This window comes from Otolemur garnettii, unplaced genomic scaffold (assembly GCF_000181295.1).
Source record: "Otolemur garnettii isolate 467f Iridium unplaced genomic scaffold, OtoGar3 scaffold00176, whole genome shotgun sequence".
Taxonomy (NCBI): Eukaryota; Metazoa; Chordata; class Mammalia; order Primates; family Galagidae; genus Otolemur; species Otolemur garnettii.
In genome coordinates, this window is record NW_003852571.1 from 2811331 (window position 1) to 2825823 (window position 14493).

General features: G+C 42.6%; 1 protein-coding gene across 2 annotated transcripts in view; it reads left to right on the top strand.

Annotated features, from left to right (window-relative positions):
• The window catches only part of SPIRE1 (spire type actin nucleation factor 1), a 205718-nt gene that overhangs the window by 187931 nt on the left and 3294 nt on the right, over window positions 1-14493 (top strand). Inside the window, exons 10-15 of one of the 2 annotated variants that reach the window (XM_023519463.1) lie at window positions 2277-2419; window positions 5203-5376; window positions 10123-10260; window positions 10849-10919; window positions 11462-11489; window positions 11585-11721. In XM_023519463.1, the coding sequence (XP_023375231.1) occupies window positions 2277-2419; window positions 5203-5376; window positions 10123-10260; window positions 10849-10919; window positions 11462-11489; window positions 11585-11721 (691 nt within the window). The remainder of the gene's footprint in view (window positions 1-2276; window positions 2420-5202; window positions 5377-10122; window positions 10261-10848; window positions 10920-11461; window positions 11490-11584; window positions 11722-14493) is intronic. The other variant, XM_003800472.3, reaches the window with a different exon arrangement.

Here is a 14493-nt window from a genome sequence, read left to right on the forward strand (position 1 = left end):
CTCCTCACATACCCCCATGTCCACACACCCCCACAGCCACACACCCCCCCACCCACACACCCCCCCACAGCCCACACACCCCCCCACCCCCACACCCCCCCACAGCCACACACCCCTCACACCCACAGACATCCCTACAGCCACACACCCACACAGCCACACACCCCTCACACCCCTCACACCCACACACATCCCCACAGCCACACACCCACACACCCACACACATCCTCATACCCACATACACCCCCATACCCACACAGCCACATATACCCCCATAGCCACACACACACAGCCACACACACACCCACAGCCACACAACCATATCCACACACATACACCCCCATATCCACATACAACCCCATAGCTACACACACCCCATAGCCACACATACCCATAGCCACACACATACACACCCATATCCATATGTACACACCCCCCATAGCCACACACATACACCCATAGCCACATACACCTCCAAAGCCATGCACACACCCCCATAGCCACACACACCCCCAAAGCTACACACACACACACACACCCATAGCCACACAAACTCTAGGGTAGCATCATAAGATAGGTTTTCATTTTCTTTTTAAAGCTAAGATAGGGATATCATGAGGCACCCATATCCACATACCCCCATATCCACACATACACTACACACCCATATCCACTCATAGACTCACCCCCATATCCACACACATAAACCCCCATATCCCCATACAACCCCCATAGCTACACACACCCCACAGCCACGCATACCCATAGCCACATACATACACATCCATATCCATATACACACACCCCCATAGCCACACACATACACCCATAGCCATACATCTACCCATAGCCACATACACCCCCAAAGCCACACAAACCCTAGGGTGGCATCATAAGGTAGGTTTTCATTTTCTTTTTAAAGCTAAGATAGGGATATCATGAGGCACTCATATCCACACATACATACACACCCATATCCACTCATACACTCACCCCCATATCCACACATACACACCCATATCCACACACACACAGACCCATATCCACACATACACCGCATACCCACACATGCACACACACCCACACACACCCATATCCACAGGCACATACAGACAGTGAAAATACCTTTACAACTCTTCAGCCAATGGGTTGCAAACATAGGTATCTAAAGTTAAAGGATTTCTAAAGGTTTTTAGTAATCTTTTTTATCGGTATGATTTTTAGGAAGGATTAAAAATTATAGATTTTAATATTAAGGTATTCTTAGAATGTTGGCCTAATTTCTCATACATATGGAGACTTTAGTGCTTTAAATGATTTAAATAGTGTTTTTATTATTTAGACAATAGGAGCTGGCTTTGTTTCTTATCTGTAATTGGTATTTGATAAGGCCTATTAAATATTATAGAAACCTAATTAAGTCACATAACATATTACTGTATCTTTTCATGACTGTAGAAATTGTGTTGATTTCTTTCAGTGATTTCTCTTGGTGGGACGGTCCAGATGGAAGCTTCATATTTAACTGTGTACTGGCTCTCACTCTCCTTCCCACAGCACCGCAGTGGCTTTGCTGCACAGGTGGAGGAGGGGACACCGCACAGAACTCAGGCAGTGCAGGGTACTCCTCCCGCTCTGCGGTGTTCCCCACATGTGAACCCAGGACTGTTCAGGCACTACAACATTCTTCTGTTAAACACTGTCCCAAAATACTACTAGGCAGAAGAGAAAAGTGATACATTATTTACATCAGAGCTGAAATTTACTTTTTGCACTTTAAATACAGCTTAATTTAAACCCAAGGACAAAATATGTCAATAAACATATAGAAAAGGGAGTTTTCCCTATCTTAGCTTTAAAAAGAAAATGAAAAGAAGGTACCCTTGAGAATTTTGCCACACAGAATACATATTTTTACTCGTTTTCAAAATAATGCCTGAGACTTTATAATTGTAAAATTATGTGTAAAGTAACATGAAGGCATTTGTGTGTGCAGATCTGAGGCTACAGTTACACTGTTTTTAATGTGTGAATTTAAATATTAAAAACAGCATTTTTTTTCTCTGTTAATTCTGTAGCAAGTTTATTTTGCAGAGATTCTGCTAGGACAGTTCTCAAATACTTCTACTGATTACCATCTTAAAATGTGTCTCTAGGGAAATAAATACTTCCTCCTTGGAAGCAATTTATCCCAATGACAAAGGATTTTCTGTTAAAAAATTTTTTTAATGTATGATTTTTATTTTGTAAAAGAGTTTGTTTGGTTAAATCTTTAGGGCCTCCAAAATTCTTACCCATATCATCAACACCCCAGCCAGAGCGAAGGCAGCCACCCCAGCGACGACATTCCATTGAAAAGGAAACACCTACTAACGTGAGGCAGTTCCTGCCACCATCTCGGCTGAGTTCCCGCTCACTTGTAAGTACTGGAGAGACTGCCTCGTGACCCCGAGGGTCATTGGGAGACCTAGAATTGGCTTTCTTACCAAGATGATAAAGAGGTAAAAACTTGTGAAGTTTGGATAACTTATTTAATAGCTAAAGAAAACAAACTCCAACCATAATCTAAATGAAAGTTAACCAGTCTTGTTCATTTTGAGCACTTTTTTGTTGTTGTTGAGACAGTCTCACTATGTTGCCCTTGGTAGAGTGCTATGGCATCAGAGCTCACAGCAACCTCAAACTCTTAGCCTTAAGCAATTCTCTTGCCTCAGCCTCCTGAGTAGCTGCCACAATGTCTGGCTATTTTTTGGTTGCAGTTGTCATTGTTGTTTAGAAGGCCTGGGCCAGGCTCCAACCCACCAGCTTCAGTGTATGTGGCCTGCACCTTATTCACTGAGCTACGGGTGCCAAGCCCATTTTGAGCACTTTTAAAAAAAGATGTATCAATGTAAAATCTTGAAACTATGGATTATTATGAAAGAAATTCCTTCTTCTTTCAAAGGAGATTAATCCATTGAAAAAAATTTTAAAAACTGATTTACAATAAACTATAGCAAAATATTACTATATTAACCAGCTTATTGAGGCAGAAGCACAAGGAGGAGGGGAATTTTGATTCATTAGTGACAATTGGGCATTGTTTTCCAATAATGTCTTGTAATATTGGGACCTAAACAGCTGTTGGACTGGTTAACAGGTTTACTTGCAGATTCTTGTTGTGGTTTCCCCTTTCTCAGGACAGTGGCTCAGCACACGGGCCTTTCCAGGAAGAAGTGGTAGATCGGCCAGCCAAAGAAGTCTGTGGAGATGCTTATGTAGTCCCACTTGGCTTCAGAAATATTGGTAGCAAGATGCAAGGCTTCAATCAGTATTCTACCCCACAATTAGCCAGGCATGGTGACTCGGGCCCATAATCCTAGCACCTTGGGACGCTGAGGCAGGAGGATCACTTGAACCCAGGAGTTTGAGGTTGCTTTAAGATAGGATAAGGCCATGGCACTCTAGCCTAGGCAACAGAGCAAGACTCTGTCTCAAAATATCTATATTATGGAGGTGGTGCCTGTGGCTCAAAGGAGTAGGGCACTAGCCCCATATGCCAGAGGTGGAGGGTTCAAACCCAGCCCCAGCCAAAAACTGCAAAAAAAATCTATATTATGTATATGTGTGTGTGTGTGTGTGTGTATATATATATATATATATATACACATTCCTCCCACAATTGGATATCTAATTTTTTTTTATATATTTATGAAGAAAAAATACTAGACAATGCTTAAGTTCATTTTTTTCTAGGCTTTGATGACTCACCAGGGTTTCAAATGAAGCAATGACAGATATTCCTCCCTCAAAGTAGAGGGAGTAGTGTGGTTACTGTAAATGGGGGAGGGAGGATTTAAACAATGCATAGAGTGTTGACGTTCGATCACTCACCTCTAGTCCAAAATAAGAAACTAATAATTTTATGGCCTTTCCTTAGCTCCTAAATAATCACCAGCACACTGTGATCTGTCAGGATTTACTAACAGGAAAGCAGAACTCTGACCAAGACAGGCTTAAGTTGTAAAATCCAAAAGACTTTTGTTAATGTGAATTAAGTTGTTGCTTTACCTAAATGTATGTTTATTGTCACAATTTGAAAATACATAAGAGGGAGCTTTGTGATTTTTTTTCATGACTCCTATAATTAGGATATTCTTTTCTTCATCTAGCTTTTCCCCAAGGCCAGTCTGTCATTCACTACATACATGGCCTTTGTGATCAGACAACATTATTATTGAGGTTAGACTTAAATTTAAAAATTGTCAATGTAAAACAACCATTAAATTAGCTACAGTATAGTTACAGCTAATAATAGACGTTTTTCCAAGACCTTCAGCCCACACTATGTCTTTCCTAGTGAAGCTGAACTAACTCTTGGCGTGAATGTTGTCAGGCTCTGAACTCTGTGGAGAAGGCTAGAGGGCACTTTGCATCACAAGAAAGACCCAGCTCTAGAGGTGCTCAAGTTGAAGCCCTGAACACAGTGAGTCCAGGTCAGAAGGCAGAGGGACAGGCCGAAGCAGAATGAACACCCAGTTCTAAGCAATGACTTTTCTTGCTAGTACTTTATCTTGGGAAATCTATAAAATCACAGTTATTAGTAATCCCCTCCAGTTTGGTAAGTATTGTTTTTAAAGTGTGGCAGTTAATTTAACATTATATCTGCATTTTATAAGGCAAGGAATCATTTTGTGTTTATAACAATTCAATTGAAAATGTCAAATGTTTTTGTTGTCAATAATTTTTTTATTGTGTCAGTTTCCTTTTCCTTAGGATACTTTAAATGAATTTTTTTCATCATTTGGTCAAATAATTGAGGGTGATTGCACATCAAGGTGAAAGGTGATTTAATACCTTCCCAGGAGCAGGAGCAAGCAGCTGCCTGGAGTGTGCCCCCATGCTCTGTAGCCACTGGGGCAGTTGCCTCTGCCCTGTGTCCCTGCAAGCCCTGTTTAAGAAGTCCAGAGTGTTCCCTGAACCACCAAGTTAGAAAAATACTAAACATAAGGCCTTGCCCTGTGAACTCTGAGGCGTTCCAGATGACTCCACAGTCTGACTGCTGATGGTACATATGGGTGCAGACACTGGCATGGATCCTTCTCGTCCTCACGATGTTTTCTGTTTTGTTTTTCTTTCATGATCTGTAGTCACTTGTGTTCAGCATTATTTTCTCCTTTTCTTTTCCCCTTGCTGTTTTCTTTTCCCTTATCCATTGTTCAGGTGCCTAGGATAACCAGTGTATGGCCAAGGACGCCTTTCCGACCACTTTTTTCTACCATACAAACAGCTTCTCTGCTCAGCTCTCACCCTTTGGAAGCAGCCATGTTTGGGGTAGCAGGGGCTATGTATTATCTATGTGAGAGAGCTTTTACCAGCAGGTGGAAGTCCTCAAAGGTTGGCCTCTTTCTGCTGGTTCTGGGAATCATTTTATTCTCTCTGTCTCTTTGACAATGATACTTCAACTACTGCACTCTGCAAGATTTAACAGCTTAGATGGGCACTTGCTTCTGATCATTGACTCCAATCACATGTAGGATGCATAGATTATACCGTGATCTCAGTTGAGACAGTAATAACTTCAAAAGGACAACAAACTCAAAATGCAGCATCCAGTTTAGAGAGTGCCTAATTAATACAGGAGGGAACTCCTCTCTCCACGTGCAGGAGCCCCCTCAGAGCCCATGGGTGCTTTCCTCTTGCCCTCCATCCCCATCAGAAGAGCATTTGCTCATTTGTTCTTTAGCCACAACAGGCTCCTGCCTGGCCAGGTAGCCACGGTGGGCCCCCTACCCTACCCTGCACAGATTCCTACACACCCCACCAAGAGCTTAGTGGATAAGCCTCTGTGGCTTATCCGGGAGCCTGTGTATAATCACCTGTTGTGAAGCTGTGTGTGAAGATCACAGAGTTACATCTCTGAAGAGAGAAATTCTGAGTTTCCTTTTTATTGATGTGGCTATTTAAAATATTTTAAATAATCCTGCATTTTATTACTGTGTTTTTGAGTTTTTTTAACAGAAAAATATATTTTATACTATTGTTTGAAACTTCCCATTTGAGTGAAGTATTAATAAAAAGCCCTGAGACCACATGGAAGCCTCTTCTGCTCCTGTGTGACAGGTGCTATGGAGCAGCCTTTGTGGATTCAGGCCCTTTGTTTACAAAATTTGTCCTTAACAGATGACCCCCCCCCTTTGTTATTTCTCTCACCCTTCTCAGTATAGAAAGGAGACCCACAATGTGAACGAGACACAGCAGTTCCTTTCTCTGTTCTTTGCTATGAAGTACAGAGGCAGTCTCTACCCCTTTCCTTATTTATTTATTTATTTATTTATTTTGAGACAGAGTTTCACTATGTTGCCCTTGGTAGAGTCTGTGGCGTCACGGCTCACAGCAACCTCAAACTCTTGGGCCCAAGTGATTCTCTTGCCTCAGCCTCCCATCCACATTTATTTTTTATCTGCCCTGTGGGATAGCACATGGTCATGGGCTGGGGTGGCTTATTCACTCTCATCACTCCTGCTGCCACCACTGAAGAGCTGCTGGCATTTTATTATCAGTCTCCCAGACAGACAGAAGTCCCTGTACCCTAAGTCCACAGACTGCTTCCAACATAGATACGATTTACTGTTAGTTTGAAAGTTGAATTTTAAACCTCTCCTATCCCCCAAGAGTAATTAAACTTAATGGTTGCTACTTTTATTTAAATTTGCCTTCTTTGGGGTTGTTAAAAACTCAAAAACTGGCGCCTGTGGCTCTGTGGGTAGGGCACTGGCCCCATATACCAAGGGGCCGGCCAAACTGCAACAAAAAATAGCAAGATGTTGTGGCATGTGCCTGTAGTCCCAGCTACTTGGGAAGCTGAGGCAAGAGAATTGCCTGAGCCCAAGAGCTGGAGGTTACTATGAGCTGTGACACCACAGCACTCTACTAAGGGTGACAAAGTGAAACTCTGTCTAAAAGAAAAAACCTCAAAAACCAATGTTTATTTTGGATATTCTTTAAATGTCTGTTATTTATAATATGATGTTTTTACTAATCAAGAACACTGTATAAGGGCAGTGCCTGTCGCTCAGTGAGTAGGGTGCCGGCCCTATATACCAAGGGTGGTGGGTTCAAACCCAGCCCTGGCTGAACTGCAACAAAAAAATAGCTGGGCGTTGTGGCGGATGCCTGTAGTCTCAGCTACTTGGGAGGCCGAGGAAGGAGAATCACCTAAGCCCAGGAGCTGGAGGTTGCTGTGAGCTGTGACACTACGGTACTCTACTGAGGAGTGAGACTCTTGTCTCTACACACACATAAAAAAACAGTGTATAAAAGATGACAGTACCCATTTCTCTGTGTGGCTCAATAACCAAATTTTTGTATTATCTCTATGACCTTTGTACTATTTAACTCCTACCCTTTCTAAATAGTAAAATATAACCAGCGATTTAAGTGATAGGTATAAAAGTAAGGCATGTCTATTTCTATAGCATATTGTCATCTTTATTAAAACTCCTTCAGATTTAGCTTCCCTTTCCTAAATTTGGGGGTCACAGGAAAACAAGGGCAGGTAAGGGCACCAGAGCTGTACTAGTGTGGCCTTCTCCTGGCCTGTCCCTGGTGTGGCCTTCCCCAGGCCTGTTCCCAGTGTGGCCTTCTCCTGGCCTTGTCCCTGGTGTGGACTTCCCCTGGCCTGTCCCCAAGCTCCTGATGGGCAGGGTGCTCCCTCGTGGTGGGAGCCTGAGTGCTCTTTAGTTTTACGGCATAGTAGCTCAGCAGCATCTGTTAAAGTTCAATAAGGATGTTGAATTAATATTTTTGTCAATTGAAAAAAATAATGAAAACTATTCTAGTAACTACTATTAGTTTCTTTCATGTTGCATTAAAGTTTTGTTGTCCTTGGGAAAGCTCTGGAATTAAAGCATTAGCATTTGACCAGATGGAAATTATTTTACTAAAGGGTAGTCTGTTTGAAATTTTTAAAAATAACAAGAGAAAATCTATGATTTTATCCTATGAAGTACTGGATCTGCACATAGTTCATGGCAGTAAGTTGAATGTGGGTTTGAGTAGGCCCTTTTGTGCCTTCAGACTGGAGAGAGAAAAGTACCGGCTGCCAGGTTTATCATGGGCCAGCATGTCCTCACAAATGAGATGGGATTACCTGGAATGTTTACTGGCTCAGGTATTCTAGTTATAAAGTTAATTAAATTGGGACTATTTGCTATTTTCCTGGTATATATTATAACAAATCTGGTTATTTCTAGGTCCATGCATTATTTTGTTGCAGCTTAGAGATTTTGTCATACAATTAGCCATCAGAAAGCAGACCACAGTCATACTTATTACTGATAAGTAGAAGTGATCATGGGACAACTTCTAAAACGCATTAAAATATCGCTTCTCAGCCTTTTGGCTAAGATCAAGTGTAGTGAAATGAATTAAAAGCTGACAAAAGCAGTCATCCAGATGTACATGGCTGATACTGCCTGTTTAGGCCTAACCTTCATTGTTCCCACTTGACACTACTTTCTGTTCTCATGTGGAACAAATCAGAGTAGATACTGAACATCCCAGTGTGATCCAAAGAGGGGATTGTGTGATGGGGAGTTTTTTTTTAATTTTTTAGAATTTTGGGTGTCTTAGAGCAAATGATATAATCTTTTTGAATAAGTTATTCCCCTGAGTTCTAAATACTAATAAACCCATCTTAAAAATTCAATTTCAGAATTTTTCCTAAAACATTAAGCAAAGTTAATCTTCCTTAAGATAGTTTGACAGAGATGATTTTGTACTGATTTTTAGTAGGAGGCAGTAGTTTATCTTACTCCTTTTTCTTTAGTAAATGCTAATGTTTATCAAGTTTGCAACCTAGATTTATTTTTGTTTCTCTCTGACTGAAAGACAGAACTGAATATCAAAAGTCTACCGATCAGCTGCATTCCTCCTAGTCACATGCTTTCCCACCAGGCTTGCTGGGCTCCAGAGTGCCTGTGAGGGAGTGACTTGTGATGTGTTTGTGTGAGAACATTCAGTCTCAGTGTCACTGCACCACAATGGCCCCTTGAAGCCTGGCCGGGTCCAAATGCACAAGACTGTTCTGTCTTTCTCTGAGATTCACCAATCAAGGGCTGCCAGGGTGGGGAGTGGACAGGCGGGAGGCTCCTGTTCAGTGGGATCAGTTACATCATCATCTTCAGCAGCTGTTTTTAGGGAGACCATAGACATGAAATGCCAACGTAAATATTTCTTCTGGGTTTCTCCGGGCCTTCCAGGGCTGACTATTCATTCAGCAGCTGCTGAAACCCAGTCCCAAACTGCAGACTTTGGGCAGCCTAGAGAGAGCACCTTTGAGTAAACCACTGTGCTAGCATCGTGTTAGAGTCCCCTTCACACATTGGGGTCTTTTAAGTGTGCTGATGTAACTGATCACTAAATAATGCTTGTCAGTATAAATTACTAACCTCCTTCTTTGGCTAGTCTGGGTACCACAAACCAGTTTTAAAAACAGGACCAACCAGCCTGAGCAAGAGTGAGACCCTGTCTCTACCAAAATTAGAAACACTTATCCAGGCCTGGTACATACCCACGGCGCCAACTGAGGCTGGCAGGAGGATCGCTGGAGCCCAAGAGTTTGAAGTTGCTGTGAGCTATGATGATGCCACAGCACCCTCCCCAGGGCACACAGTTAAACATGTCTAAGTAAAACCAGGACAGTGGTATAGATTTGCTACTTGTCTGTTAGTATATAAGTATAGCACAGCACTAAGTATGTCTTTGCATAATCATAGAAGAAAACTGTCATAAAATTGATTTAGAACAACAAAATGTTTTGAAGGTTTTAAGCCCAGACACATAGCTCTACTAATGAAACAGAGTTACTGGTGTTGAAATATCTGAACAAATGTGAGGAACTTTCATTTTTCGGAAATTTTGATAGGCGGGTACCATGTTTCACAGGGTCCCCAGATGTTTTCTGCCTCTGTGGTCTCTAATTAGAAATGATGTGGTCCCCAGAGGGAGCCAGCTCTGTCTCAGTGGTCCCTGGGTCACCTCTCCTCTGAAGCTACTAACCAGGTGTCTGATCTGAAGGGAAGTTTGGCATTTCCAAAACAGGGTGGGAACCTCTCATTCCTGTGGCATTTTGAATTTCAGGAGGAATTCTGCTACCCAGTGGAGTGCCTTGCTCTTACTGTGGAAGAAGTGATGCATATTCGTCAGGTCCTAGTGAAGGCAGAACTGGAAAAATACCAACAGTATAAAGATGTCTACACCGCCCTGAAAAAAGGAAAGGTAGAGCTGTTTAACACTGATCAGAAGGGTAGAAGAAAGGCCAGTCCCACATATGGCCTCCTGGCAGAGTTGTCTGCTGGCCAAATGACACAGGACATTTTTAGGGGATTTAGGAGGAGGTATTCACACTCCAGTGGATAGTCCCTGTTCTGCATAGCGCACAAGTAGGGAGTATTTTTGTTTCTCACTTAGATACCAAAATCTATGGAAAATTTTAAAACAACCATAATAAATAATGGTATGCAAACCAACTCTGCATTTAGCCTGTATATTTTTCAAGGATCTGTAAAGAAAATATCTGAGAAAAAGAAGAGTTTTTCAGAACCTTCTTCAGATTGCCTCCATGATGGTGAGACATTTGATAACTGTGGCCTTTTATTACTTTTAAAAATAGAATTATAATTAAATACAAACCCAGATTATCAGTATCAAAGAGCCAACCGTTATAAACAGAATTTCTGAGTTCTCTTCCTCCTTCTGTCCACCTAACTTCCCCAGTGTGTGAATGTAGAGTGTATTCAAACATGGACACTAGGAAAGGAGCCGCTAGCCACGGCGCTTTACTCCTTTTAAATTTGTATTTTTTAGCTCTGCTTTTGTTGCCGAACCAGGAGGTTTTCCTTCTTCACCTGGTCCTACACGTGTCAGTTCTGTAAGAGGTAAGTGTATTGTAACTTAGGAGGAGGCAGATCCAGCAGGTGTGACAGGGGCTTTTGCCTTCCTTGCCTCATCAGTTCTCTACACAGGCATAAAGTAGAAATGGCCCGTTCTGTTACAGTTCCTCACGCCACCCTTGACTGTTAGGAAAATGGATTTCTGAACAAGGATAGGCCAAACACCTATTTGGTGTTGAACTGGAAAATATTTCTCTGCAAGTTTTTTTCTTTTATGTAGCCAAGATAATTCTAATAATATGTTATGTTTGAACAGAAAAAAATAGTATGGTTACTATGTGATCCCTACATAGACAAGTAAGAAAATTATAAGCAGATACAGATTGATCCTTTCACAGGAGATGATGTAAGAAATTTACAGATGGTCTTTCAGGCCATCCTCAGTGTATCAGTTTGTTAGGTTCTGACAGAAAAACCAGCAAGGTTTTGCAGTTTAGAAACTGCCAACTGTGCAGGCTTCCATTTTTCTAAGCCCCCGATTGCATTTATCATGTCATGCCAAGTAACACTTCTGATTTTGTGTGCAGGCCGGTGTGCTCACAGTGTTGCAAAAAGGTAAGCCAAGCCTGATTAGGTCATGATGTGTGATTGTTCTATGCCTCTACCCTGTTAAGGGTGCTGCTCACTCTCAGTTCTGTTTGGGATGACAGATGCGGCTGCCCTCCAAGCCATATTCCACCCTTCCCATCTTCTCCCTGGGACCTGCTGCCTTGCAGAGAGGGGAAAGTTGTATGAGGCCAGAAAGACCCTCCACTGGCCACCATCGGCCACTTCGGAGCATTGCCAGGTGAGCACAGGGCCTGGGTCTTCAAAGCATAATAGTAAAAAGAGAATACTCTTCTTTTTGACAATTGGTAAGGTGTCAGGGTTTAGGCTCAAAGGGTTTTGGTTGGTCGGTTTGTTTTGTTTTGCTTTGTTGGTTTGTTTTTATTTTATTTATTTATTTATTTATTTTGAGACAGAGCCTCAAGCTGTCCCCCTGGGCAGAGTGCCGTGGCATTACAGCTCACAGCAACCTCCAACTCCTGGGCTCAAGCAAGTCTCCTGCCTCCGCCTCCCAGGTAGCTGGGACCACAGGCGCCCGCCACAACGCCCGGCTATTTTTTGGTTGCAGCCATCATTGTTGTTTTGGCGGGTCCGGGCTGGGGATTCAAACCCGCCACCCTAGGGGGACGGGGCTGGCGCCTTAGCCGGTTGAGCTATAGGCGCCGAGCCGTTGGTTTGTTTTTAAAGACAAGATCTCACCCTGTCATCCTGGCTGCAGTGCAGTAGCAGGATCATAGCTTACTGCAGCCATGAATTTCTGGGCTCAGGCCACCCTCCTGCCTCCAGTAGCTGGGACTACGGGCACATACCACCACACCCAGTTAATTTTTTAATTATTTTGTAGACATAGGTTCTTGCTGTGATTTTAGGCTAGTTTTAAAGTCTTAGGCTCAACTGAGCTACCACACCCGGGCTGGCTGGTTTTAATATACACCCAGGACCCTCATAGCTGAACACCTCCCTATATTGACTGTCTCCTTGAGTTGACCTGATTTTCATAGACCGGACATGTACCACATGTATGTTATCAGTACAGTAGGCCTAGTTCCTTATGTTGACAGCCTCCGTGTGTGGACCAGTCTATTATAATCCCTTGGATGGTCATCTTACAAAGGTTCTACTGTAGTTTTAGATTTGCATACAGACCCCTAAAACTCCCCCAGAGGTGACTTTTCAAGGGATAATAGCTGGCTACTGGGAGGATGCTTTGATCACATAGTTTTTCTGCTTTCAAAATAACTACTTTCTTCTGTCCTTTATGAGTCATCTTTATAACTGGCCTTGTTTTCAGTGGAGTTGAAAACTTGCTCATGATAGTCTAAATCCTTTCCTTTTCTAGTTTTGAAAGAAAATCTGTTTAATCCTGTGTTTACAGGGTCTGCAGTAGTTTTGGCTTGTTTACTATTATAAAGATGGAATAAAGCCTTATGCCAAGAGCTGGCAATTGAAAAGAAAAGAAATGCCTTTCCATCTCTTTGCATTTAACATGGGCTGAGGTTAGTGTTGGTCCTTAAGAAAGATGGAAAGAGATAGAGTGACTCAAATCCCACACTGGTGGGGTGGAGAGGCTGGGGTTTGGCACACCAACCACATGTCACTCTCCAGACCAGCGGTTCTCAACCTGTGGGTCGTGACCCTTTCACAGGGGTTGCCTAAGACCCCTTTCACAGGGGTTGCCTAAGACCATCAGAAAATACATATTTTTGCACACATGAAGTAGCAACGAAAATAATTTTATGGTTGGGGTTACCACAACATGAGGAACTGTATTAAAGGGTTGCAGCATTAGGAAGGTTGAGAATCACTGCTCTAGATCGTCAGCAGAGGAAGCTATGAGCCTCGCATGAAACTTGTGCCTGAACTGCCTGCCCCTGTGGCTGGACTCTATGTGCGCTGAGACACCATTGCTGTCCAGCAGCCTCTGAGTAAGGATTCTCAGTAGGCTGCTCCTCCTACATGCTCAGAACTCACCACGTGCTCAGGGTTTCACATTTTTTGGTTTAATTAGAATAAACAGTAAATAAGTAGGTAGTTCCAAGTTTTCTCCAACATTCCTGAAAATATTTATTATGGTGTTGGTCTAGTTAACTCCAGCTTTTTGGAATCCAAATAAACAAGCACCCACATAAAGAGAATTGTTGAATAGGGTGAGCCATGTTTGATAAATACACAAATTTTTTCACCCAGGTTCTCAAACTGGGAACTCCATTTTCCCAAAGAGCTAATGGAGGACTGGAGCACTATGGAGATGTACGTGGACTGCAAAAAGTTCATTTTGGAAAACTGATTAAAAGATAATTTTTCTGGATATATCATAGGATTAAAATAATTTTTTTTTTTGAGACAGAGCCTCAAGCTATCCCCCTGGGTAGAGTGCCATGGCATCACAGTTCACAGCAACCTCCAATTCCTGGACTCCAGCGAGTCTCCTGCCTCAGCCTCCCAAGTAGTTGGGCCCACAGGTGCCCGCTGCAACACCCAGCTATTTTTTGGTTGCAGCCGTCATTGTTTTGGCGGGCCCAGGCTGGATTCGAACCCACCACCTTAGGTGTATGTGGCTGGCCCCTTAGCCACTTGAGCCACAGGCGCCTGCCACAACGCCCAGCTACTTTTTTTTGGTTGCCGCCGTCGTTGTTTTGGTGGGCCCAGGCTGGATTCGAACCCGCACCTTAGGTGTATGTGACTGGCACCCTAGCCACTTGAGCTACAGGCGCCAAGTCTAAAATAAATTTACTTCAGTTTCCTGAAGTCTGGCCTACCAGCCACAGTTAACTAGTGTTCGCTGTTCAGAAGGTCACCACATCCCTGGAAAAAGAACTTTAAGTCCTGAGTTATCAGGAGGACATTTGCACCATATACTTTGTCTCACTTTTTGTTATTAGCATTCACCATGCATGTAGATGTAGCAATCAGGTGAATAGCCTATTTTCCAGAAATTCTAGAATGGTAGGTAGAGTTTTTAGTTTTATATCTTAATAAAACACATTTCCAGGTTTCTTTTCTTAAAAAAAAA